A 26,918-nucleotide genomic window follows, 5' to 3' on the forward strand; every position below is an offset into this window, starting at 1 on the left:
TGTTGGAAATCCGGAAATTTTCTTATTACTGCTAAAATTTGCAAATTAATATTTTACTTAACAATAAAAAATTTCATTATATATTTAGATAATTAGTAAAATACAGTTGGAATATAGTACTAGTATGTAAGTTGAGCTCACAAAATATCAAAGAGGGAGAAATGGTCAAAAGCTAAAGCTGGTTTTGAGACAATAAAGAAAACATTAAATTGATGAAGTGAGTAGTTAAATGTCTATTTCTCATTTAATTTTCTAATTCACTTGTACTGATTTTGATTTTTTTGTATATATTTTCATCATGTACTTGACTTTTGAAGACCTTACTGCATTTTTATTGAATGTTTCAATATCTTTTTGTTAAATAAACAAACCGTGTGAACTTTCTATCTAACATTTTTAACTTTTGAAAAAAAGAGAGAGTTACAGTTAGTAAAATTTCAAAAGATTGAAGGAGGGAGAGGAACCAAACTTATTCCAATTCATTTGAGACAACGAAAAAAAAACAAATTAAAGCAGGAAAAAAAAACAGATATGGTCGAAGGATATATATCCTACATAGGAATAAGATTTAAAGTACAAAACTAAAGGTAAAGCAAACTATCTTTTACAGTTTCGAACTCACTTCGAATCAATCAATCAAATTTGTTGTTGAAAAAAAAAATTGTTATTGAACTAGGAAATTTCCAACACTGAATATGGGCCTATATGGGCTCATTCGTAATCTTCACGACCTGTATTGTATTACGCAATAGGTAAATAGCCGAGGTGAAGCTCGGGCCATTACCTTGATGGCTTGATTAATCCCAGATATCTCTAAACTACGTATGAAGTGGTCAATAAAGAGAACCATGTGATTTTTCTTCAGAAAATCTTTAGAACAATTTTTTTCATAACATAAACAGGTTAAAAAAAAAGAAGAATTTTTTTTGTCACATTTTAATTAGTCAAAGTAGTTCTAAAAATGCAACCAGGCAACATTATCTTCTTGATTTCTTTCTTAATTTCGTAATTCTTCTTTCTATTCCACCAAGATTTCCTCCGTTGACTAGAACTTGTGATCGTCTTAGAAGAAGCATATGCATTGTTGTTGTCTTTATCTTTTGCCATCACAGCTTGTAGACTCAAACGGGGCGGCCGAACGTGAGCTGGAGAGAAAGGCAGCAGTTTGCGTTCGATGATGTGAGCAAAAGAGGCGAGCTCGTAAGAATCGTAGAGTGGACTCTCACAGTCCCATATTTTGTGAGCACGACCATCAGTTAATACTGTGTTTTGTGAGTTATAGGTTCTTCCATGGAGTTGTGTGTTTGACATAACTGAAAGACTTGAGAGTTTCTTCGCTATCTTATTTTCTGACAGCAACAAATAAACTATAGCTTTGTCTGAGTTGTGTCTCGGTCGAAGTGTGTTGTTTATATAAGGATTGAAAATCTGAGCTGGCTAGATAGAATTTTGTGGGTTGAGTGTGTGTTTTTACGTAGTAATAAATTGTGAGGCGGTTCTATTATTTACTTAATACCATTCGGTACTCGACGTAGCGATATGTGTATATGTGTATGTGCTGCATGCTGGTATGTGAACGTTCCTGTACAATTAATAATTTCCAGCTATCATTTTACAAATAGAGGAAAAAGATCTAAATATGCCACATTCCAAAATTGATACTTCCATTTGTATTATTGTGGATTCTTTTCTAAAAAAATATAATTATTTTTCCTAAATGAAAAGATATGGTACGCTTTATTATTATTTATCATCTATTTTGTTCATGAGAACTTAATGTGCCAAAGAGTAAATAGTTTGGTGTGGGGAAAAAAAAGAGGGCATGCATGAACCTGGGTGTGTTGTATATATGCTGTCCAATGAAAAAGCGATAAGGCATAAGATATTCATCATCTTATTTTGGAAAAAAATATATTCATCATCATATTATCGTATAAAGCAGAAAAGAAAAAGAAACACATGTGTAATATACTAATATATATGAAAATAACTTATTTACCAGTTTATCATTTTAAAATATCGTCACATTTTTTTTATGATCGGAGAAAGTTCCAGCTGCAACTTTTTTACTGCTTGAATCAACGTAGTTTGGTTGTCGCATTTTTATTATATTTAAGATTATAACTGTTTGATGAGTGTTTTGATTTGAAATATACAGTTAGGAATGTCAAATGGACAAGTTAGGCTGTCACATTTTATTATACTTAAGATTAAAACTTAATTTTTATTGTAAAAGATGGAAGTATACTAAATTTCGTATATATTATAGACTTAAACTTTATATTTTGCATTTGAATTTTTGACGAGAAAATTTGATTTTGAAGTTTTTATGATTTTGATGAGAAATATGACTTTCAGTTTGAGGAAAACATGATTTTGAGATTTTAGCCGAAAAAGATAAAATTTTAACGGAAAATTATAATTTTGCAATTTTGGCGGAAAACACGATTTTATGGTTTTGATGGAGAAAATGTAATTTTTACGGAAAAATATGATTTTTTCAGTTTTGACCAAAACTCGATTTTATGTTTTAGTAAGACAAAGTAAAATTATATTTTTTTCTTAATTTTCTAGACCTAGATATTTTAGCTATTTGGACTACCTAATGTCGAGATGGTCTTGTCCGGTTACCCATGAACCCAAATCCCAATTAGACTTGTCCATTTGAACCCATTTAACTTTGATCTAATATAAGTGTGTCCATATTAATCTATAATAATTTGGACACGGCCGCCTATTTGATATCCGTCAGTACATATTTGTTGATAACGTGAAATATACACATTAGTCCAAAATATTATAATAATTCACTTTCAGAGATGGACTTAGATAGATCGGACGAGAATATATGCATAAAACATTAATGTATAATATATGCTGATGAAACATTTCTCTACAAATTTACCTGTGAAAATCTCTCGCCGTAAACATCTTTATATATAAAAGACAGTTTGAATCCCTCCCAAGCTATCCACCTAGGATGACAGGTCACAAATTCGAGTGATACTGTTGTGCCACGTATGAAACGCAACGTTTCATTAAAGTCGGAAATCTCTCGGATTTGGGCTTATTTTGTTACACGTCTATGTCCAAAAGTTAGTCGAATTCATAAGTTACGGGCTTTTTAGTTTAACTCCAAATGTTTTGCACTATTTTCAAATTGACCCAATTAAACTTTTCACACCCAAGCCCAAAATTGTTTTCTTCGTCCACCTGACTCTGTTTCTGATTTTCTATGGAAAGACTACGCCACCATGGTGTCCATTGCTGTTCAAACCACCTGTTTTGAAGATTGGTCGCCATTACAGTGTACGTTTGCATTCAATCAACCTCTATATTAAGACGAAGCCACCGTAATGTCGATTGATGTTCAACAAACCATCTCTGAAGATCTGGCACCGTAACGGTAAACGATTACATTTAAACAACCTCATTAACACTCTAATTAACGCCACCAACCCACTCCTGCCGATACGTATCGTTCAATGCATCTCCCTGTCCTTCCATATTATGAATCTTCACCTATAAATATGGGAGTTCTTTTTGTTGAAATTCATCACTTTCTCCCTTCAATCATTGTAATCCTCACTCACCCATAAACAACTATGGAAACCTCCTCCTTTCTGCACGCGGACTTGAAAGCCGGACGTTGTAGCAACACTGTCGAAGTCCCTTAACTAAGATTTTGGGACCCCCGTGATGTGAAGAAAAGCGTCGCGCTTAAAGGGTTCGACATGATACTTTTGGATGAAAAAGGTAATTCCAGCAACCAAACACTCTTATTACTTTCAGACTTAAAATTTAGTTCATATCTATGCTGATTCGATCGTCTTTTTTATTTTAGCATATGTAAGTATGATAAGATCAGTAATTTCAAACGATTATTGGCTTTAGAATATATGTTTACACTAAGTTACTTTGCTATGAATATTTTGCTGCTACATTCACCGTATTATTTATACTACTCCTTTACCAATAGATCTTTCAAAGATGGTAACCTCTCCAATCCCGTTTTCCATCTGAATATCGGGGGTGCTTTTAAGATGGTTTTGACGCGGGTTCTGCATTTTTGGTTGGCAGAACATCAAGAAAAGTGGAACTCATGGGGTTTGACTTACTCTTGGTTAATGGAAAGGCACGCATTTATCTTCTTCTTCTTTACTACTCACAAAAATAACTTCTTATTTTTAGGTAAAAACGCAAAAATTACCTTGACCTACTTCTGCAATGTTCTTACTGACAGTTGACGCTGCTACAAGGTTCCATCTCAGTCGACTGTAATAATTCGTTTGTGAGGATGCTGATTCCACCGCTGACGGGAAGAAAAAAAAAGGAGAGCCTCCATGATGGCTCTGCTCTTTAGCAGATCATGACGTTGTTCCCTGCTTCGTAAGGAGTGTCATGAATTAGTTTTGAATTGTACATATATGACTTGGTTTCAGTCGGCTAAGACTGATCCTAATTTTTTTTTTTATATATCAGGATCTTGGCTCTGAAAGAGAAAAATCGGGGGAAGCTTAGGAAAGAAAAAAATAGAGTAGACTACATCACAACTGAGATTCTTAGATTGGGTTGAGTCTGTGTTTATGAAGATAACTGATCTGGGGAAGCTCCGATTAGTTTTCAATCCTTACGCAGGAATATGGGGAGATTAAAGAGGAAGCAACACCGTTCCCGTACCGAAATAAGCTTTTCAAGATTTAATACATATATTAACTGGGAATAATTGTTTGCTGCAGAGATAGAGAAGAGTTTCTAGAATTATATTAAAGTGATTCAGTCTTATGACCTGGTTTTGTAAGCAAGCAGCCTACAAATACATAGTTGATCACGTGCGAGTAATAACAAAGAAGGATAGGTGTATTAGAGAAAGTATTTTAGCAACAGATTCAGCCGATTAGTAAAGATCAAAACTTTTGTCGATCTTGGGAACTATTTACAAATGAGCAGAGTATCCTACCTGCCAAGTACGACGTATGAGATATTATTTATCATTTGATATAAAAATTGGTGTTGGTTAAATTGTAATGCTTTGGTGAAACAATATAGAATGTATTAGTTTTAAATATCGTATATTGTATGTTTTCTCTTTTTTTTTTTGCTAAAATTTGGTTCTATGTTTCACATCACAATACTCTGCAATAAAGTATATGCCTAGCTTGAGAGCGAAGTAATATGTTAAAGTATCTGGTGATGGAAACGCAACATAAAGCCATTTGATTGTCGAGATCTGGCTACCAGTTGTGAAATTTGTGGCGAAAGTGGTGGATATTTACTCTTTGGTTTAGAATAGTTAACTGTGATTCTCGATATTGTTCGAAAGGGAACAGCAGTGCATGAGCATTGAGCAGGGGGTGTTCTAACGGTGGTCATGACTCACGAGCCGGAGGAGACAATACTTACATCGTTGGTTTTATATGTCTTCCTTGAATATTCTTATTGAATTGTTGAAATGGTGATGTTTTCATGAGATGAACAGAGCATAATTCCATTGGATGTTATCGTAAGTAGTGACACTTTTTTTTTGGTAAAAGTAGTGACACTTTTTTCTTATACTAGCTTTTGTTCCGGAAACATAGCGCGTATCATAGGTGTTATTAACAATACTTATATTTGTTATCATATAAATAAAGATGTACTTAATAGATTTACACGATAGTAACCTATTTTCAAAAATGTTCAATCATAATTTCTAGAATTATATCAATACCTTCAAAAACGTTAGAATATATATTGAATTGTTTACGTTCATGATTTTTAGTAGGTAATGTCAAACAGATTGAGTTGAGTAAGTTTTGCCGTTTTGGTGTTATCTAACACTACTAAAAGCCAGATATCCTGAAATTCTAAGCTGTCCACGTCACTAAAAATATTCCTCCAATCACAATATTTCGTTTGGACACGTCATACAGGTTTAAGTTTTTTCTGGGCTTCACGTTTTCTTTTTATTTAGAGTCTGGGCTTTGTTCACGAGGATTAGTCACGAGAGCTTCTCTTTCACCTTATCGTCTTCTCTGCTTCAAACCCTAGAGTCCTCCATCGATCCACTTCTTCTCAATCATAACTCCTCTTCTTCTCAATCAATCAATTTCTTCTTAATGATTTCGTTTCAGTTTCCTCTATTCCTCATCCTTTATATACTGATTTACTTTCGTTTGAAAAAATCAAAACCCCTGATCTGCTCTAACCTAGATTCATGGCGATGAAACCGAATGGGAAGTCAATTGTCTCCTCTGGTTACGATGAGAAAGTCATGTTCTTCAAAGATGTCTCGCTGGGTCACCACGAAGCTCAGTTGCGATTTCGCCTCATCCATTTTTGGGAGGCTTGGAACCCAGTAAAGAAGACGTTTATCGGCCTGGAGATGCTACTCATCGATGAACAGGTACGGTATCTGGGTGCCAACAAATGTAGATTTGACTACGGGTTTGTTCTACAATTGTTTTTGGTTTTTTTTTTTGTTTTTTTTTTCCCTAAACTACTTTATTGATGAATATGTTTTCTTTCGGCTTGATATAATTTCCACTAATCTTTAAGAAATAAGTTTAAGTCATTGTTTCTTTAGAAGTTCAAAGAGACAGTTATTTTCACGGTTATGTTTATTCCTAAACTACTTGATTGATGTTGTGTTTGGTTGCGACATTATATAGTTTCCAGTATAACCTACCGTACCTGTATATAGTTTAATTATTTCAAGATGTTCTTCGATTACTTATTTTTGTTTTGCTTATGTTTTTCTTTGCAGGGAGCTGTTATTCAAGGATTTATTTCCCCATGACGTATTGAAAAATACTTGCCTGACATGAAGTGAGGATCTGTTTACAAACTCAACAACTTCTATGGATCCAGAAACAAGTCTGTGTTTCGGGTTGCTGATCATACCGCAACCGTGTCGTTCTCATGGGACTCAAAACTGTCGGTTCTTCGAGACTGTCGCACCCCTTTTGATGAAGACAGTTTCCGGTTTCATTCGTATGAAGAGTTTCAAGCTAACTCTGATCTCAAGGGAGATCTCTTCGGTAAGCTCTGTAATTCCCCATATAATGTTTTAGTCGCATTGCTAGATGATTAAATGTAGTATATAGACTTTGTTGCTGCTTAGATACAGAAAACTCGACTTAGCTGAATCAATGTTTTCGGTTTTTCATAATCATTGTCTGAATTAACTGGGTCAAGTGGTATATGTGGATCAGTGAAGTTAAAGTATGAGGGTTTAGGGTTGTCTTACTCATTCTCTGAAGTCAGTCTTCAAAGAAGCAAATTCTGATAAATGAAATTCATTTGTTCGATTTGTAACGTTAGATATCATAACTTATTACTCTCGGCTCTTGGATTTTATTGATCATCATAGTGTAGGATTGTATAAATTGTTTATGTTGAGTATTGTGATGTGTTTCTAGATTCTATGTGGTCACAAAATAGTGAACTATTTATTTGGGGTCATCTTACTAACACTCTTGATGATTAATGGAATAGATGTTGTGGGCCACATGAAGTTGGTTGATAGTCAGAGTATCAATAAGTTCCCCGTGCTTGACGAAGTGGAGATAGCAAAGGCGAGGCGTCTGCTGGTTCATATCCAGTCACATGAGTAGGTTTCAATTGTTTCTTAAACACCAATTCTCTTTTTTTCCTCTTAACCATTCATTATCGTTTTTTTTCAGTGGACCCGTGATGAAGCTTTACCTTTGGGATCAGGCTGCAAGAAAATTCTGCAAAAAGTTCAATTCATACGAAAATACACCCACCGTGTTACTGGTCACGACCGTAAACACGAAGACTCTCGGAGGTTAATTTTTTATCTTTAATATAGGTTTCTTACAGTTGCATATCTGCAGTTTGTGTTCTTAACTGGATTCTCCTTGATACCATAGGTACTCTTGCCTTGGCACCAATGTCCTCCTCGCGTGTAGTTATGAAATACGATGTCCAACCTACTATCGATTACTTCGGCTGTCCCGGAAGCTCTAATCAGCACAATCGGGCAAAGACATAAGTTTTGTGTCAAAGTGACAGAGCACAATTTATCAGGCAAGACCCAGTCCCTTACTGTGACCAAGATCCTCCCTCTAGACACAGCCAGCAACAGTATCCTCGGAAGGAAACAACACGACTGCAACTTCGGAGGAAACATTCAAAAGCCGTGTGGATTCTGCAGAGGGGAGTAAGAGGACTTGTGACAGTGATGAGATAGAAGAAGCTAAATGCCATAAACGTGGGAATTAAAGGTTCAGTACGTCTCCTAAACTTGCAAGGTTCATTGCAGTTTAAGTGTTTTTTTCTCAGTTTCGTTTTTTACTCATGTTTTCCTTTCAGTTTAACTTTCAGAGTTTTCTTTCTTTCCAACATTTTATCTACTTCGAATGATTATGAAACCATGAGCTGTGCACTATTACTTTTCTCCTTCAAGATTACTTTGCTGAGTTATTCATTTAGAATTCTATGCTGTTTACAATTATATAGGTATGAGGAACAAAGCATGAATTCCGCAAATGTCTGGACTGTTAATGCATGAGTAATATTATAAGATAGTCACCGTTATTACGTGATTGTCCGCATATGTACATTACTCTCCATTCCAAATATTAAAAAAAAATGATAGTATAAGATATGGCCATAATTTTCAACGCCACCGTTTTGGCAAGTCAAACCGAGGAAGTTAATGTTGTTTCCTTCCACTAACATAACAAAATATTCTGATATACAAGCCAATAAATTTCTAATTCTCCTTCATATACGCTAAGCTTAATCATTTTCCATTATTGTGATACTGCTCAGAGAATCATTGAGGCATATACGATTAAATAAAAAACCCAACTTCATCTCTCCCATCTTCAAAATCAAGACTCAAACCACAATATCAGAACCTTCTTCTAAGCTCTCCTACGTACGTATAATCTAGATCTCTAACACACAATCGGAGCTTTTCTAAAATCAAGATTACAAAAGGATGAAGAAAACTTTCAAACTAAGCCTAGATCCTCCGAGTAATCAAAACTCCAAACTTATCAATTATGTGATTCAAATCATGCCACAGAAATCTTACCACAAAACTGCCATTAAATAAAAAACCTAACGTTGGTAAGCTTGATAATTGTTTTTTTTTTCTAAAACAAATAAATGTTTTCTAAACTGTTAAAAAAATCTAAAGAGCTTGGAGAATTTGGGGTGTATTATACTATTATTAGATGGTTCTACTAAAACCATATTAATGAGAAAAAAACTATTAATGGCACAAATATTCTTAAATTCAAAACTCAGATACAGTTTTACTAAAGTAATAAAATAGAATTCAATCATATTATAGTATAATTACATATAGACTATAAAATTTAGAACTGAATTATAGATAGGATGCAACTGGGCCCCACAAATATGTTAAAACTTGGTAAGATTAGTAATCAATTATTAAAAAACATAAATTATTTTCGATAGACTTATTTGTATGCTATAGAAAGCATTGTATTTTACTATCTTTTTATTAACTACATATAATAGAACCTGGAATTATCATATATGACTATTTCTATTTTATAAGAGTTAGTATTAATAAGGAAAAAACATGTATATTAATAAGAGTTAGTACTATTCCCTCTCAACTGGCCTTTTTCTTATATTCAATGATTACTTTAACCCTAACACTATTTTACATTTAAAATAATTTTGACAAAAATATATTAAACTTTTATGATATTCTGCTTTCACATTTTCATACAAAAATAACCCGGGCGAAGCCCGGGAACAGCTCTAGTATAATTAAAAGTGAAAATTATTACCTCAATATAATGATATATTAAATTATTTAATTATTTATTTTATACTTAAAATTAAATCTGCTTATTAAATATTTTAAATAAATTTGAAACAGCCTTTTTATCATAAATCCCAACAAATAATAAATCTCATAAAATTTATATTTCTCATATTTCCAAATTTGCTTTTTAACTAAATATAAATTCATTAACAAACGTCTTCATCATCTACATCTACTATGTGTGATAAAACTATTGTAAGGATTATATTTTATAAGTTAGTCAGTTAAAATTATAATCAATTATTTAGATCTATAACAACATGTATATGTACAAATAATAATGATAGTTTCATACTATCTTTCTTTTGTTCGAAGTTTCATATTATCTATTTTTCTTAAAATATAATTAGCTATAATAAATACATAATTTCTTTTATATCGTGTATATCATTAGTTTTAAGAAAAATATATAACAAATTTTAATTCATTAAACAAATTTTAATTCACTCTACTAAATCCACTTTACTAAACTATATTTTAAAAATGTATCGTAAAATAAATTGTTAATATTTTTTAAAGAAAATTCTGAATGTCAATCCCAGTTTTAGTTAAAATAAATAAAATATTAATGTAAATTTGTACTATTAGTTTATTTATATAATTTTACACAAAACTATGATTTCAACATAAAGGACAATTATTTTTATAACATATACAAAATTCATTCACAACTTAATCCTTCTGAATCTAAATATTACAAATCACAAATAACACACCAAATACGAAATCAATTTTTTTTATAAAAGGTAACAATATAAAGACCATTTGAAGCCCACACAACATAATATTGTCATAACTATTGCAAATAAGCAAAATATATGTTATCACATATAATCTTTTCTCACATAAAATTTTCTAAAAGACAAAAGTCATTATCATATACATCTCTTTCAAATGTAAACTAAAAACAGCCTCCACAAAATCATACAAAAAATAATAATATAAATTATAAATAAAGTGTATCCCGTCCGTAGGGCGGGTCGATCCTAGTATTGTTATATGATATCCTAAAAAGCATACGTATCAGGAAACGATAACGTTACTTAGGAGAGTTATAATTATCAAAAGTTACTTTAAGGTTTACATGCAAAGCCTAAAGGTATTCAGATTATAAATCTGCTTAGTGCTAATCAGCTCATTAACGACAATATGCTTTTAGACATCAACATTACTAGGTCCTACCAATGATGTCATAATCACGGATAGCTGCTAACCACACCACTATAGTTTTATCTGCACTTACTCTATTGCGTAAATGATTATTGTTCTTGAAAAAGACATGTCTAGATCAGATTCATTCAACAATCACATCTCTGATTGCACAAAATGCAAAGTAAAACCACTATGATTAATACATATTTCTTCTACATAAAGATAAAAAAAGTTTTTTTTTGTTCCTTACACTGAATTTAATAACAAAAGTAAAACTTATCTATCAACAATAAAAATAACAAACAACTTTTCTTTTCTTAATTTCACAACATTTCACTCAAAAGCTGTACTGAAGAATCTACTCACCACATTCTCACACAGAATCTGCAGAACCTTAGCATTACTTGGCTTCACACATCTTGGCATCTTAAACTGTCCAGCAGATGAACCAAGGCCAAGAAAATGCTCCTGAATCTTCTTGAAAGTTCCTTTCTCGAGAACTCTCAGCTCCAAAGCTCCAATAGTCTTGCATTTTCTTGAACTCATGTAACCCGCATCGATGAACCCTTTGTCTAAACAGTTGCAGCAGTCTTGAAGAACATCTTCGTTTGTCTCACCTGAGATCTCCCAGAATATAACGTAATGTCCTGGCTCTGTAGAGAGATCTACATGGCTCGAGAAGTCTATGACTTCGATCTTTTCTTCTGAGAGTCTCTTTGCTGCTGATTCCACTGAAAGCTGAAGGTCTCTTTCAGTGTTCTTGTCGATGTTGATGGAGAGGATTAGGTTTCTCCTGCACACGAACTTGAGTTGTGGAGTCTTGTTGTAGAAACTCATGATCTTTACTACATCTCCAAGACGGTATCGATACAATCCTGCGCAATGTGGAACATATTTCACTTCAAATATATTATAGAAAAAATCTCTGAAAGTTAACACTCCCTAACACTTTAAATCATACATTTTTCCGACTAACATTTTTAACCATTAAAGTAATATTTGTATCACAAAAAAACTTCCGATCTGACATACTCATCAAGTAAAAAAAAAACTGATGATGTGTCAAGTTTTTTTAATTAAAAAAAATAATAATTACTTAACAATGAGTTAAGCAGTACGTAAACTCTTTGTACCTGCATAGTTTGTTAAGACAACCTCGTACTCTTGTCCGACCTTAACCTCAGTTAAACCAACCGGTTCCTGCTCTCCTTCCCCTGTTTCAGACACAGGTAAAAACTCAAAGTAACCAAGATTAGGAATCACAGCGAACGTAGCTTCCTCAGGAGACAATCTCGGCGTAACGTTAGCAGCAATCCACCCCTCCGAGCTACCGTAATCATGACTCACAAGAGGCAGATCACCAGCGTAATGCCTCAGCTTCTTCACATAAGGCTCCATGGAGCCAGTCATGATCCCATAAACATACTTCGCGTTCGGGAACAGCGCAGGGATCAACCCGTACCAGTTGCTCAAACTCAAACACTTGTCGCGTATCGTCTCCGCTAGCTCAGGGTTAGGTGCCGTGATGAGCTTCGACATTGCGGCGCGGACCGAAGGGACGGTGATACGACTACTCAAGACACCGTGTTTAATATCGGTAACGATCTCTTCCCAAACATGTTCAAAGGTCCTAAACGCGTGGACTAGACCGTGAGCGAAGGGGGCGAAGACGTACTGGACCTGGTCTCTGAAGAGGATCCCGGACAAGAGATGGCAGTACAGTGCTTGGTGAACATCAGGACTGAAGATAACTTCGTCGGGACTACAACAAAGAGACATTATCGATCTCATCCCGGCTTTGAAGTTGGGGTTACGGTACACGTTAGTGGTTGCGGTTCCAATAGGTACACCTCCTGTTGATATGTATTGCTTGCTGCTGAAGATAAACTGCAACGCTCTCCCATTGTCATCAATAGGGAACTCTCTGTACAAAATATAAACAACAATTAGTAGTTTTTTTTTTAATAATTAGTAGTTGCAATTCAAGAAATAATAGCTAACCACTTTATTGAAGATTATTGTTTAGGCAGGCGCCTAACCGATATTAATGGATATTTTGGACGTAGACAGATTTTTTTTTTTTTAAATGTTTTGTTCAGACAGGCGTATACCGGTTTTTAGGACAGTTAGTAGTTCTTCATGTAAATGGATGGATACATAAAAAAAAGGTGTGAGAATGTGGGGAACATGACCACTAGCTATACCTGTTCCTGAAGGCAAAAGCAGTACGAAACAGCTGTAGTGTGTTCTCCATCAGCTCATCAGTGAAAGGAACAAACTTTGGACGGCCTTGACTAGTTCCAGAGCTGTTCATTACCAAACAGAGAGACTTTTGAGTAACATAATCATCAAAAGAGATCATTTTTAGAAATGGGTTTTTGTAAGAACGAAAACCTTAAGGAGATAGCTGGAACGGGATGGCCAGTGAGGATAGGTGACGTGTCGCCATCGACCATTCTCTTGATGTAAGGCTCCAACTCAGAATCAGTGACTAACGGAACCAATGCTTTGAAATCTTCTTCTGGGTCTGTCGTGGTGTCTCCGTTGATCCCGAAGTTTCGCAAGTAAATGGCGGATTTGTTCTTGTGGAGAATCTCTTTCAAGGTTTGTTTCTGGACTTGGTCAGCGTTTCTCGTCATTTCATCGAAGTCGTCGATGACTCTGTTCATGTTGAAAGTCTCAGCCTTTTTCTCCAACATCCTAAAAAAAAAGTGAGGAAATAAAATGATCAGAGACAATCTATAGCAGATTCTAAAATTTAGCAAAGGGAGGTTAGGTTCTGACAGAGTTGCAGATAGCTAAGAGAAGAAACAGAGTAATTAAGGAAGGAACAAACTTTAAAGCTGTTTATGTATCTGATAATACATAAAGGGAAAGTTTTTAAAGAAAAGGGATAAATTAAAAGAACTTTTTAGCAGATTTTCTTTTTTAAAAAAAGTGGAGAAACGGTTCTCTGGAACCTAAACGATATGATACTCTTTGTGATAAAAATCAAAAAACAGAATGAACACAGGACTCTGATGATGATCTTGAGAAAGATCAATACTTTAAGGACGAGGAATCAATAATCGAGGAACCCAGTAGTTTTCTAGAGTTTACAATCAGAACCCATGTCGGAATCTATTAGATTGGTAAAAGAGAATAGAACTTTGGAATCTATCTGAATAAAAGTAGAGAGAGAAAGAGAGCAAAAAGTCAACGAGTTGGAGCCGGAGAAACTGTTATTTTCCCCCGATGAGAAGAAACGAATTACATGAAGGAGTGATAGAGAGAAAGAGAGAGAGAGAGAGAGAGAGAGACTACCTGCCTGTTGTGAGCTCTGTAGCTTGGTGGAGTACAGAGAGAGAGAAAGAAAGATTTAGGAGAGAGAGAGAAGAGTGATTGTAGAAAAGTCAGAGAATCTGTGGAATTTATAGAGTGGAAAAGAAGAAGAAGTTTGATATTTGAAGTCGATGATGAATCAGTGAAAGACGTTACTTACGTTTTTTTTTTCTTTTCTGAGTGTTGCCAACACTTTGCCGACGGTATTTAATTTTTTTTTATTTTCTTCCTTCCGACCAAAATTTTGTTTTATTTCGGTCCAATCCCATTAAAGTACATTCATATGTAACGCCAACTTCGTTGCTCAAAAAAAAAAAATGTAACGCCAACTTTTTCTTTTTAACCGGGCTGGTTCTCTGGGACCTATTCTTCTTTAGTTTATTTACTACTACTATAATATAACTTCCTTGGGGACTCCGACTTTCATGTTACAAGACACCAAAAAATATTCGCATTTTGGTCAACATATTACATCGAGTGTTTAAATATCTCGACAGAACCATACGTTTTTCTGTTTTCTTCTGTGCTTCAAAGCACAATATTATATGGTTTCCACGGATATAAATTAAACTTCCCTTTGTTTACAAATTAATTAAAAACAAAGCTGAAAAACAAGTTTAGTTTGGTTTACTCAATAGTATAACATAGGTATCCAATTTTAAGTATATTAAAACTAGAAAATCGCATTTTTGCATTATCAGTTTTTCCATACTTTTTCTTACTAAACTTTTCAACAACAATTCTTTCATACTTTCTACGAAGAAATCATGCTTTGACTAATATCTGTAAAAAAAAAAATCATCTCGAAGACGTTTAAACATATAAGCAAACAAAAAAAAAAATCCTTCGTGGATGGTTCAGCCAGAATCTCCTTCATCCAATAGAGGCTCTTTTCTCATTGCTAAGAGTATGCTCAATCTGAGGGACAGGAACTCATATGTGGCAGCAGGGTTTCCTTTATGGCTATCTTCTCTTTTCAACTCGAGATATCTTATGCCTCCGATGGGATGATTTAGATTGCATATAATTTTAGATATTAGCTGTTTTGTTGTAAATGGGGTCATTCTTTGTATGGGTTAGCCATCTTCGGGGTAGTTCCTTTACGTCCTGTAATCTTTGCTCACTGAGCTTTTATCTAATACAAATCAGATGTTCAAAAAAAAAGAAGCAAACAAATATAAACATTGGTTATATTATGCATGACAAATCAACAATAAATGTTTAGAGCTAAAATCAGAAGTTGATACATTGGAGTATTATACATGCATGGCAAATCAACAATAAAATGTTTATACATGCATGACAAATCAACAATAAATGTTGATACATTGGTTATACTATACATGCGTGATGACACAGCTGGTGTATTTCTGAACAAAAATATTTTTATGCTTTAATTACATTTTGGTTCTGGTTCCACAACAAAAGAAATCATACTAGTTGGAAAATACGTATGAACATGATTAGGTGGAAATTAAAATAACAGATGTCAATGAAGTTACGAGGTAAAATGATTCCACACGTCAGAAAAATATAAGTTACAACGACATCTAATTATATTAAAATCTTGAATAGAAATCGAATATTTTGGTGCACTTTTAATTTGATTAGTTTGGAGGGATTATAATAATTATAGACCAGAAGAAAATGTCCCTCTGGAACGCATTTAGTAAGACTAAAGTGCGCTCCCTTAACTTATTACATGTTGCAAGTGCCGTCCAGTTATTTCGCCTCGTCTCCTATTAATTTTTGTGGGTCTCATTCTTTACGTTTTCCTTAGTTTCGCCTCAAATATTTTTGTTGAAATTACGGATGTAACCGGTGACCAAGGTTGAAAGAAAATAATGCATTTTTTATCATTTATAAAAAATAGTTTTTCTTTTTCATCAATTCTCATTCTTTTCGTTCTGTAGAAATATAGAATAAATTTATTTTTCATTAAAATTGATGAAAACTAATTTTATTATTATTATTTTATTCATTTTTAATGTTTTTATAATAGTCATCACTCAGACTCTACGAAAAATGCCTTGTTTTACGTGGACCTAAATACGCTTTTCCTAAAATAACAAAAATTAGCAAGATCCAATAACAGACCACAAATATTACCAGAGACCCACTGACGCATTAAAATATTTAAGTTTTCTTTTTCTTACTGCTGCTTACATTATTGGCTTAAAGATATTGTATTTGTTTAAGGTGCGAGTCTTATGACTATCATTCACCTTCATTAAGTTCGATTATAACATTGTAACTTTTTATATATTATGTTTACAGTATTTCAGAATTTTGAGTTGTTCGAATAAGTAAGCGCACTCGATACTCGCTTTTAATACATTAGATACAAAGTGATTATGATAAGACGAATGAGTAAAGGACACACATTTCTTCAATAAAGAGGCTAACATACAAAGTGATCATGATAAGATGAATGAGTAAACGACACACAGTTCTTCAATAAGCATTGATATATATTCTAATAACCATACATATTGATGTCTCTATTCATTTGTCATTAGCTAATCGAATATTTTTGACCATAGTGGTCCCAGGAGGCATGGATTATATTATGTTGCCTCGCTTTACTTGCAGATATTATTATATGTTTGTTTACCTTCACAATTACCCAATGGAAGCACACATTAGATTTCGGATAGATCCAGCAATATAATTATAACTTATTATTTACAATTAGATGCTACAACCAAGTAACCAACGAAACTAGTTCCTAATTATCTATGAAAATGAGTTGAATATACAGTACCATTATTTTGGTTTGTACTAGTATAATTGTGTAACTACTGATCAACTTTAACAGCATAACTAGTTTTTTCCGCACATGCGAGCATAATTATTTTATAATTATTTATTAATAAATGTACTATTAAATTCAAAAATAAAAAAATTGCAAGTCAAAAACTAAATTTATAACATTTTTTGAATCTTTCAGTTTTTTAATTTTGAAATTTTATTAATTTAAAGACATTATTTAGATAACAATGTCAATATTTTATTATTTAAAATATGTTATTATCTTTAAACAAAATTTTATATTAATTTATAATAAATTATCTAATTAAATAAATAAATATATAACTGCTAATATAAAGTGATATTATTAAACCAAATTCTTGAAATTACCAAAACCTACAAAATCAAAAAATAAATCGAAAGCAAAAAAATGATTGCTCGCATGTACAATTTAGAAAATTTAAATAGACATCAATAACATTGAAGAAAAAAACACACTACAAAAGTCTAATTACACGTAAACTCATTACAAAAATGGTCGTACTAGCTCAATAACGCAATCAAATAACTGAGAAAAAGGTGAGACGTACGTTTGTAAGCAAAAGTTTCATGAATTAAACGATAAAGTACATTTAACAAAGATAAGAAGCTCATGAAGTTCACGTACGTATCAAATGATTGGTCACTCACTATATTTGACAATTGACATTTTTATCAGTTTCCTCTTTATTCTATAAAATCAATCGATCATATTCTAGTGGTTACGAACGTTATTGCCCCGTTATCTAAAATTGTGACTTATATTAAACATCTCCGATTTTTAAAAATATAGATTTTAAAAATATAATTCGAATCATAACTTGATAAACTATATACTTTATTTCACATTGATTTATATGACTCATGCATACATAATATTTTCTAGAAAATTAAACAAATGAATGTCATAATAATGGAGACCCTTTTTTTATTTAAAGAGTTGTTTGGAGGTAAAGTAAGTTTTTTAGTAACTTGAGGTTAAGTTCAAAAAAAAAAAAAATGGAGACCCTGTCATGACATGACTCATGACTCCATTGCTCATAGTCACTACTCATCACTTAAGTGACAAACCCTAACTTCTTTCTTGTACAGTCACTAAAAATGGCTTTTGCGAAAACGACCCCTCATTTAGTATGCAATTTCGTTTCCAGCCACTTTTGTTTGTTAATCATCGCTTATCATCACCTTTTGTTTGTTTTAAAGCAATCTTCTCCATGTCGATGAAAGACCCATATCGTGTGAACACCTTTTACATTCGACGGCTAGCCGAAATTTATAAAGATTTAAAACCATAATTATATGTAGCTGTATCATGTATTTTAATGTTCATGATAGTGTGGAATATTCGACCGACCGTATTAAACTACTTTTGAAAGTTTTAATACTAAAGACTATGTAGGCTGGCGAGTTTTGGTTTTATTTCCGAATTTACCTCACGACTTGTGTGATGTGTCGACCAAGGTCAGTGCCGAACTGCCGATCCGACAATCTCATGTGAGTTCAATTATTTATTAATTCAAGTTTAACATAACTAATGGTCTCAAGTTGTGAGAAAAAAAAGTTAAAAAGATTGTGGGTTAGGTTATGGACGTAAAGTTATTAATTTACAATGATTGATTAAGGGAGATTAGGTACGTGTTACTGGCTGTTAATCATGGTTACATGTTATTTTTAGGTCACCTACCGACCCTGGAGAAGATTACACACGTAGTCGTCTTGTGTTTGGGCCTATTGTTCGTATCTGAGGTTTATTTGACTGGGTTTTTGGGGCCAGTATATTGCATAACTGGATGGTAGGATGTTTTTTTCAATAATGAACCTAAAGGAGTTATTGGTAACTTAATTTGTATTTTAACAGAAAAATGTAAGGTTAAATTTATTATAAGTCATATATTTTTAGTTAAGGTTATGTCATATGCTTTTAGGATTTATTTCATATCACTGATTGAAATTTTTATTATACTAATATAGTATTGAGATAAAGAGTCTCTTACATTATTTCATAAACACAAAACTTTCAGTATATTATATTTTTAGATTTTTTAGTTTTTATAAGTAAACAAAAAATGAATTTTCCAAAATATATGGAAAACCATATTAAGAAATAAAAATTTCTTAAATGTCTTGAATATATGTTGGTGTGTACATTTTTGTTTGTTTCTTCAAATTCTCACTTGTGATGTGTGACCTATTTTCCATGTTAGGTTAAAAAGAAAATTGCATCTTAGCTGTAGTGATACAAATAATATATGTTCTTTACAAAGTAAATACTTAAAAATATTACATTGATGGGAAAACTCTCTTCATCTTTTCCATCTTCTCATAATGCTCAATACCAAAATTTTGATTGCAATTAAAAAAATATGATGATTGCTTTCAGCTTCTAGGGCAATCACGTACAAGATCACCGGTCATGGTGACCTTTCACATTCTCCTGGACCTGTGCATCATGGACATAAACAATGGTAATGTTAAACATTAACAAAAGGAGCTGTACAATAATCTAAAGAAAGTTATATTCACCTGAATTCCTTAGCCATGGGTTGAAGCACATGTGTTCTTTTCTCCATGAGCTTTGGTTCCTTCATAAACCTCTTGTTTGCACGTGCTCTGGATTCACGAATCTCATGCGCAACATGATCTTTTCTCTCTTTCTCCAAATTCTTATCATCTTCATCGTCCTTCGTACAAAGCTGAGAGAGAAGCACCACCATGAGATTTACATCCACCAAAGAAGCAGCTGCTTCATCTTCTCTTCTCTCCTCCTCCTGATCGTGTTTAGCTTCACGAGATGAATCCATAACCCGAAAAGAAGTCAAACAGAAAGAATACAGTTATTTTGGAACTTTTCGTCCCAAGGATTAGCCGTCTTTAGGACAAAAGACTTCTCTCTTTATGTGGCTTATTATAGTAAGTAACTAAGTTAATGATATATGGCTACACAACTACATGAATCAATTTGCAGTTTTATTGTGTGGCTATTGTATTTTTTCCCCTTGGAGATTTGATGGAAGAGAAGTAAAGCTTCTAAAATTTGTTAGACAACAGACCGGTGAGCAACTAGCGATTAGAACCGAATGTTTTTTTTACAGAGCTGATCATGAGCCAAAAAGTTCATAAAGTACTACTTTTAGATGCCAAAACTTATATAAAAATTTGAAAATAGAAAACTTTATAATTTAGCACCAAAGCCTTATAGTATTATCATTGTAAGTATAATTAATGTTCATTATCATGCAGTCAACTACATAACGCCGTGCACCAAATTTCAACAAGAAAAAAACTACGTAACGCCGTACATGCTTTCTCAACATACATGTACGTTTTAAATGGAGGTTTAAGGCAGATTTGATGGAGGATTGATTGAACAGACGTGAACCGATAAACGGAAGAAGTGGAAAGGATAGAAGGAATCAGATCGTTGTCTGCGCAAGAGAAGAAGAAGCTAGAGATCGTCGAGACGGCTAGAGGAAGGTCCTCTCTGTTTTACGTAAAGTAACGGGTTTACGGGCCAACTCTGTATCAAAATAAACATCGAGGCCCAATCGATTCCGACGTGGAAGAAACACGCGACGCCATTGGCTAAATATTTTATCCGACGTGAATGGTCTAAACGATGAGGATATCCTCCTTTTACTTATTGTATGATTACAACCAAAACTTTTCGAAGATATTTTTTTCTTTGCAAGTAAAACTTTCGTAGAGATCATCATTCTTTTAACCTTCTCTCTTCTTTTCTGCTAGATTAAAATTTGGGAAAATGGTCATTTAAATCCTCATTTAAAAAAAAACATGAATTTGTCCTTAAATCATTTAAAGCACCAATTTATCTTAAATAACCAATTTAAACCTCAACTTAATTTGACTAAACCAAATTTACTTCGTGTAAGGGACTGATTTAACAGAGTTAACCACCGTTTCCAATTTTCGTTAAATCTCTCAAAATTACGTCGTTTTGATTTTTTTAAAAAAAATTAAATTTGAAAGGAACTGAATTCATGACCAAAGCTACACTTGTTGTAAACTCAAACCACTAGACCACTTACAATTTTATTAGCTTGAATAAATACCAATAGATATTATTCTTCTTGTCCAAATCTGTTTAGTTTTCTCCTCCTCCTTTTCCGTGAAAGCTCACAATTTAATCAGTTAAAACTTTTCTTCTCAACAATAAGTGTAGCTTTGGTCATGGATTCAATTATTTTCAAATACATTTTTTAGAAAAATTCTAAAACGACTTTGTTTCAGGGATTTAACGGAAATTGGAAATAATGGTTAACTCTGTTAAATCAATCCGTTACACGAGGTAAATTTGGTTTAGTCAAATTAAGTTGAGGTTTAAATTGGTTATTCAAGATAAACTAGTGTTTTAAGTGGTCTATTTAAATGACCATTTTCCCATTAAAATTTAGATTGTAGATAGACAAATATATTTTGACCAAAAAAAAAAAAAAAGATAGACAAATATATATGTAAATTGTTATGTTTTCCTAAATATAATGGGCCATGAGAATGGCCTTGCTTATAACAACGAGAATCGACCTATTCATTGTCTAAACTGCCCAGAGCCCATAAAACTATATTAGCCTTGGAGTATTTATTCAAATTTATTCGTCAGTAGTATATCGTGGCCTTGTTAATCTCCACACCTTTCACGTGAGACCCCTCTCTCGAAATGGAGAATAGATTAAGCGACGTTGACGTGTTTTAATCTCCTCCTCTTAAACAAATATCCTGCCTCCATGCAAAACATTCTTAATACCCTCGCCTTTTCTCGCTATTTACCACTCTACCCCTACGACCAGCCCTAATGCTTCCTAAAGAGGAAACCCGAGAGTGGCATTCCCCGTAAATAACACCGAAAACCAGCACCGTCTCTTTAGCTTAAGTCACTAATCACACGTAATCCCGTGTGTTGTTAGTCTCTTTAATCACACTTGTTTAAATAATTGGGCAGCCAGACGAAAAAAAATCTTTCTCTTTTTTCTCGTAAAGTAATATAAAATAATGTGGGGGAAAATCCTCCGCCAGAAAAAAGGAAAAGCATATCATTAAAATATGTGGCTTCAAGCCTAAATTAATCATTAAAATAATAATTTAAAAAAATATAAACGAAACGAAGAAGATGAAGAAGGAATGATTCTAGTGTTGTAGAGAAGAGAGATTCATTTTGGTTTCTCCAAGTTCATAGCCTCACCGATTCGCTCTATGATCTGATTGTGAATCTCTCTCCGTATCTGGTAACCGATTTCGATTTTCGTGTGGATTCTCATGATTAGTGTTTTACGTTTTGCTGTACAATCGTTCGTGTGGTAGCTGCTAGAGATTTAGGTTATGATACGTTTTTGAATTTGAACATGCAATTGATGTCGATTGTTGATGATTAGGTGATGAGTGTGTGTGGATGAATGTTATGGAAAGAGTGGGTGAAGAAACAGTAGGGAGTAACAACGTGCAATTGAAAGGAGGAAGAGTTGATGATGTTCCTTGCACTGCGCTTCATAGTGAATCAGATGCTGGGAGGAGCGATTGTCCTGGAAGCTCAGCTCCTCCAGGGGATAAGATCTCCGTTGAAGAGCTGACTTATAGAGCTGCTGTTCAAGGGACTAGTCATAATCATATGGAGAGTTCTAGGCCCGCTGGCAAGTTTGAGCATCTCTACCGTCTCGGCTCTTCTGCGTTTAGGGGAGGAGATGTTGATTCTCAGCCACGTGATGTGGATCAGATGTTGTCGAGGATCAGGCAGCAGCTCGCGGGGGCTCCTTCCGAGAGGCAGAACTTGGTGAAGCCTTTTGTGAACAAGAGGAGCGATCAGAATCTCGAGGCTTTCTCCGAGCGTCTGAGAGCAGCTGGTGGAGAGAACAGCGTGGGGCCTGCGTGGATCAGCGACGGTGTCCAGTTGAAAATGACTCCGTTGAGTTCTTCCAGTTTTTCTCAGCTGATACTCAAAAGAGCTATGAAGGGGAAAGGCGTGGTTGGTAAACACCAGGATGCTCCCCCTCCTGAGTTTGATAATAGCAGCAAGTCGCCTGTTGCTCAAGAACCAATCCCGAAAGGTAATGGGATTGTATCGCATGGTCAAGGGAATCATACTAATAACTCTTCTTCTGGTGGAATCAGTTTGAGGGAGTTTATTAGATCGAGTTATGGTAAACGAGAGAAACGACACAGCCTTTCTCTATTTAGGCAGCTGGTGGAGCTGATTGGCTCAGCTCATTCACAAGGATTGTTTTTGCTGGAACTGAGACCATCGCTTTTCGCTTTGGTCCCGTCGAAGAAACTTAGATATAATGGTACTTTTGGAAAGAGCAATGTAGAGTCGGATGTTGACGAAGATTTGAATAGGAAGAGGCACGTGGTTCATGAATCATCTGTTGTGGGTAGGGATTTGAAGAAGAGAAGAATGGACTTGAACGCTCCAGGGAATCAACTTCTTCAGGCCACTTTGACTGGGAGACCTTGCAAAAGGAAAAGTCCCTTGATTGATTTAAACGTGGTTGATGTACGTAATCCAGACAGTTGTGAACTTCAACAGCAAAGCTATATGAAAAATTTAGGCGTGCCTTCAGTGACGAGAAAACAGTCCATGTCCACTTGGCTAGAAGAGCAATGGTATACTTGTCCAGAGGAAATAAATGGAGAAGATATCGGAGAAAAGTCGAATATATATGCTCTTGGTGTTCTTCTATTTGAGGTAAGGACATATACTGGTTTTATAATTGTTGTGATATGAATTTTAGTGCTTATGTGTTTTACTTTCTTTCATTTTCTGTCTGTGTGCTAGCGGTTTAGGCTTTGGGTAGTTTCCATTTCATTTGTCAGTCTTCTCGTAATCGTGAAATTGCTTAGTCTAGCTTGTCGTTTTGAACCCCGGAGCTAGTATTTGCTGTGTAACTTGTCAGTCTTTAGTTTGCTTGTTTGACCCTTACATGTGAAGATGCTTACTGATAGCTCTAGCTTGACCATGGTTGTTTCAGCTTCTATGCCATTGTGAGTCCAGTGAAATGCATGCTGCAATGATGGCAGATTTACGTCATCGTATTCTCCCGCCAGCATTTCTCTCAAGATACCCAAAGGAAGCTGGATTTTGTCTTTGGCTTCTACATCCTGAGCCCTCCTCCCGACCAACAGCTAGGTATATAGATGAATGCTACTTGAGTTTTCTTTTATATATATTTTTACTACCTTAAATATATATAAGATTTATTCAATTTATTCAATTTTCAAAGAGTCTTTAGCCGTCTATAAGATTTCTTTCCTGGATGCCTTCAACTTTATTCAATGTTTTCCCTCATTATTGTGAAGATTCACTGTCGTGGCACTGTGATTATCTTCTTGTTTCTTTTTATATTCTCAGTCGCTTCTTTTTCTTTGACAGAGAAATACTGAAGTCTGAGTTGATATGTGTGGAGGATCCAGTTAAATCGACTGCGGCTGACGAGGAGATATCTGAGCTGTTACTTCATTTTTTGTCTTCACTTGAAAAGCAGAAGAAGAAAAATGCATCTAAGCTTTTGCAAGACATCCAAACCTTGGAGGATGATATCAAAGAGGCCGAGCGAAGATATTCTTCAAAAGCATCGCTGGTGAGATCTCATGAAATTATTGAAAGCAAAGTGCAATCATCTCCCATAGGCGAGCGCTGTACAACTACTTCTGGCGCCTTGTTTGTACCAACTGCTAATACAGACAGGCTGATGAGTAATATTCGTCAACTTGAAGAGGCATATTTCTTCATGAGGTCACAAATGAAGTTATCGGATTCTGCGGCTAGTGCCCGTTCTGACAAAAGCCTTCTAAAGGACAAGGACAAGTGGTCTGAAAACCAAAATAAGGATCAGGATGCAAGAACCAAAGGAAAATCGTCAGATCAACTTGAAGTGTTTTTCGAGGGGCTGTGCAAATTTGCTCGGTATAGCAAGTTCGAAACCTGTGGAACAATCAGAAGTGGAGACCTTTTAAACTCCGCCAGTGTGGTCTGCTCATTGAGTTTTGACCCTGATGAGGAACACATAGCAGCTGCTGGGATATCAAAGAAAATCAAGATTTTTGACTTCAACGCATTTATGAATGAATCTGTCGGTGTTCATTATCCACTAGTAGAGATGGTCAACAAATCGAAATTAAGCTGCGTTTGCTGGAATAGTTACATCAAAAACTACTTGGCCTCGACTGACTATGATGGTGTAGTCCAGGTGCGTATGGAAATTTATGGTTTCTCCTGTCTATGTTACGCGGTAGGATCTGTAGGACTAAGCTCATGTACTCTTTATAAATGTTAATCATGTGATAATATTAGATAAAGAGCTGTCTGAGTAACCGTGAAAATGCATTGGTCCTGGTTTTTAGCTGACATTTTCTTACTGTGTGGTGAATGCAGATATGGGATGCTGGGACTGGACAAGGATTTTCCCAATACACAGAACACCAGAAGAGAGCCTGGTCAGTTGATTTTTCTCCATCTGACCCTACAAAATTTGTCAGTGGAAGTGATGACTGTTCAGTAAAGCTTTGGAGCGTCAATGAGGTACGGTTCTTTCCCTTAGATCTCATAATACTGCTAGAATTTTTATTTTTATGTCCAAATTATAATATAGCTCCAGAAAGTAATGGAACTTTATGACTATCCAAAAAGTAAAATTATATTCTTTTCTGGTGGCTATGCAGAAACGGTCATTAGGAACAATCTGGAGTCCAGCAAATGTGTGTTGCGTGCAATTCTCTGCATATTCCAATCATTTACTGGCATTTGGTTCAGCTGATTACAAGGTCTATTGCTATGATCTTCGTTACGTCAAAACTCCTTGGTGCACATTGGCTGGCCACGAGAAAGCTGTTAGCTATGTTAAATTCATGGATTCAGAGACCATTGTCACTGCTTCCACTGATAACTCTCTCAAGCTTTGGAATCTCAACAAGACAAACTCCACTGGTTTGTCTACTGGTGCTTGTTCAATGACGTATAAAGGACATACAAATCAAAAGGTTACCCCTAAAAACTTTATTCTATTTTACCTTAACTTTCTCCTTTATTAAGTTAGTTCTGATGTCTTAATCTTTTACCGGAATACAGAACTTTGTCGGATTATCGGTCTTGGATGGATACATTGCCTGTGGTTCAGAGACCAATGAGGTATTTATTACATTAGCATAACACACATCCTTTAGGATACTTAATGGTTTGCCTCTCAACTTATTAAAAAAACGTTTTCTACTTGGATGTTGTTTCCTTTTCAGGTATATAGTTACTATAGATCCTTACCAATGCCAATGACTTCATACAAGTTTGGATCAGTGGATCCCATATCTGGAAACGAATACTTTGATGACAATGGACAGTTTGTGTCGAGCGTCTGTTGGAGAAAGAAATCGAATATGCTTGTAGCTGCGAATTCTACTGGAAACATGAAGCTACTAAAACTGGTTTGACATTTGTGGGCGAGTGAGTTCTTTTGGAAAACAAATCTCTCAAGTCTGTATCTAAGACAACAGTTTGACTTGAACCTACGTTTTTGTCCTGGAAAACGTTGATCCCTATATGACCGTGACAGGTTATGGTTGGCAACCAAATCTCAGAGAAGTTGAAGCAAAAAAAAAGCTGTCTATGTCTTTGATAATATATGATTCTTCTTCATATGTAACTGTATATGAGATGAAAGTTCTCAGATTCTTCGGAAAGTGACTCAGATTTGGTCTTGCACAAACAAGTTCGGCTCAATGTGTAATGATTAGAGGTATATAATCTGTACAAGTGTGTTCGCATAGCTTATTTATGTAATTGTTGTTGTTGGATATTACTGCTAGAGATAATAAAGCGAGAAAAGAGGTCTCTGATTTATTA

At 34.5% G+C, this 26,918-nt stretch overlaps 3 protein-coding genes and 2 long non-coding RNA genes across 7 annotated transcripts; 3 read left to right on the forward strand and 2 right to left on the reverse strand.

Annotated features, from left to right (window-relative positions):
* The first annotated feature begins 117 nt into the window (after nt 1-117).
* On the forward strand, nt 118-5,075 carry LOC111215987. Its single transcript, XR_002664694.2, has 3 exons — nt 118-3,756; nt 4,081-4,389; nt 4,483-5,075. It is a non-coding gene; the product is annotated as an uncharacterized LOC111215987 (long non-coding RNA).
* Nucleotides 5,076-5,824: 749 nt separating this feature from the next.
* On the forward strand, nt 5,825-8,440 carry LOC106399508. Its single transcript, XR_001280036.3, has 5 exons — nt 5,825-6,385; nt 6,746-7,019; nt 7,477-7,591; nt 7,665-7,789; nt 7,875-8,440. It is a non-coding gene; the product is annotated as an uncharacterized LOC106399508 (long non-coding RNA).
* Nucleotides 8,441-11,141: 2,701 nt separating this feature from the next.
* On the reverse strand, nt 11,142-14,509 carry LOC106446159 (jasmonoyl--L-amino acid synthetase JAR1). 3 transcript variants are annotated; one of them, XM_013887842.3, is made up of 5 exons: nt 14,270-14,509; nt 13,361-13,666; nt 13,171-13,272; nt 12,100-12,890; nt 11,142-11,841 (listed from the first exon to the last, which is right to left on the reverse strand). In XM_013887842.3, the coding sequence occupies exons 2-5, from the start codon at nt 13,663-13,665 to the stop codon at nt 11,300-11,302; spliced, it is 1,740 nt and encodes a 579-aa protein (XP_013743296.2). In that variant the 5' UTR covers nt 13,666; nt 14,270-14,509; the 3' UTR covers nt 11,142-11,299. The 3 variants fall into 3 exon arrangements, with proteins under 3 accessions (XP_013743296.2, XP_013743313.2, XP_048635434.1); XM_013887859.3 differs by having other exon boundaries at nt 14,274-14,507; XM_048779477.1 differs by lacking the exon at nt 14,270-14,509 and adding an exon at nt 14,013-14,030.
* Nucleotides 14,510-19,423: 4,914 nt separating this feature from the next.
* On the reverse strand, nt 19,424-19,982 carry BNAA05G01460D. Its single transcript, XM_013896549.3, has 2 exons — nt 19,601-19,982; nt 19,424-19,517 (listed from the first exon to the last, which is right to left on the reverse strand). The coding sequence occupies exons 1-2, from the start codon at nt 19,876-19,878 to the stop codon at nt 19,502-19,504; spliced, it is 294 nt and encodes a 97-aa protein (XP_013752003.2). The 5' UTR covers nt 19,879-19,982; the 3' UTR covers nt 19,424-19,501.
* Nucleotides 19,983-22,058: 2,076 nt separating this feature from the next.
* On the forward strand, nt 22,059-26,918 carry LOC106450516 (protein SUPPRESSOR OF PHYA-105 1). The gene is made up of 8 exons (XM_048779478.1): nt 22,059-22,317; nt 22,465-23,771; nt 24,055-24,212; nt 24,456-25,272; nt 25,458-25,604; nt 25,745-26,062; nt 26,151-26,210; nt 26,315-26,918. The coding sequence occupies exons 2-8, from the start codon at nt 22,482-22,484 to the stop codon at nt 26,504-26,506; spliced, it is 2,982 nt and encodes a 993-aa protein (XP_048635435.1). The 5' UTR covers nt 22,059-22,317; nt 22,465-22,481; the 3' UTR covers nt 26,507-26,918.

Source organism: Brassica napus, chromosome A5 (genome assembly GCF_020379485.1).
Source record: "Brassica napus cultivar Da-Ae chromosome A5, Da-Ae, whole genome shotgun sequence".
NCBI lineage: Eukaryota > Viridiplantae > Streptophyta > Magnoliopsida > Brassicales > Brassicaceae > Brassica > Brassica napus.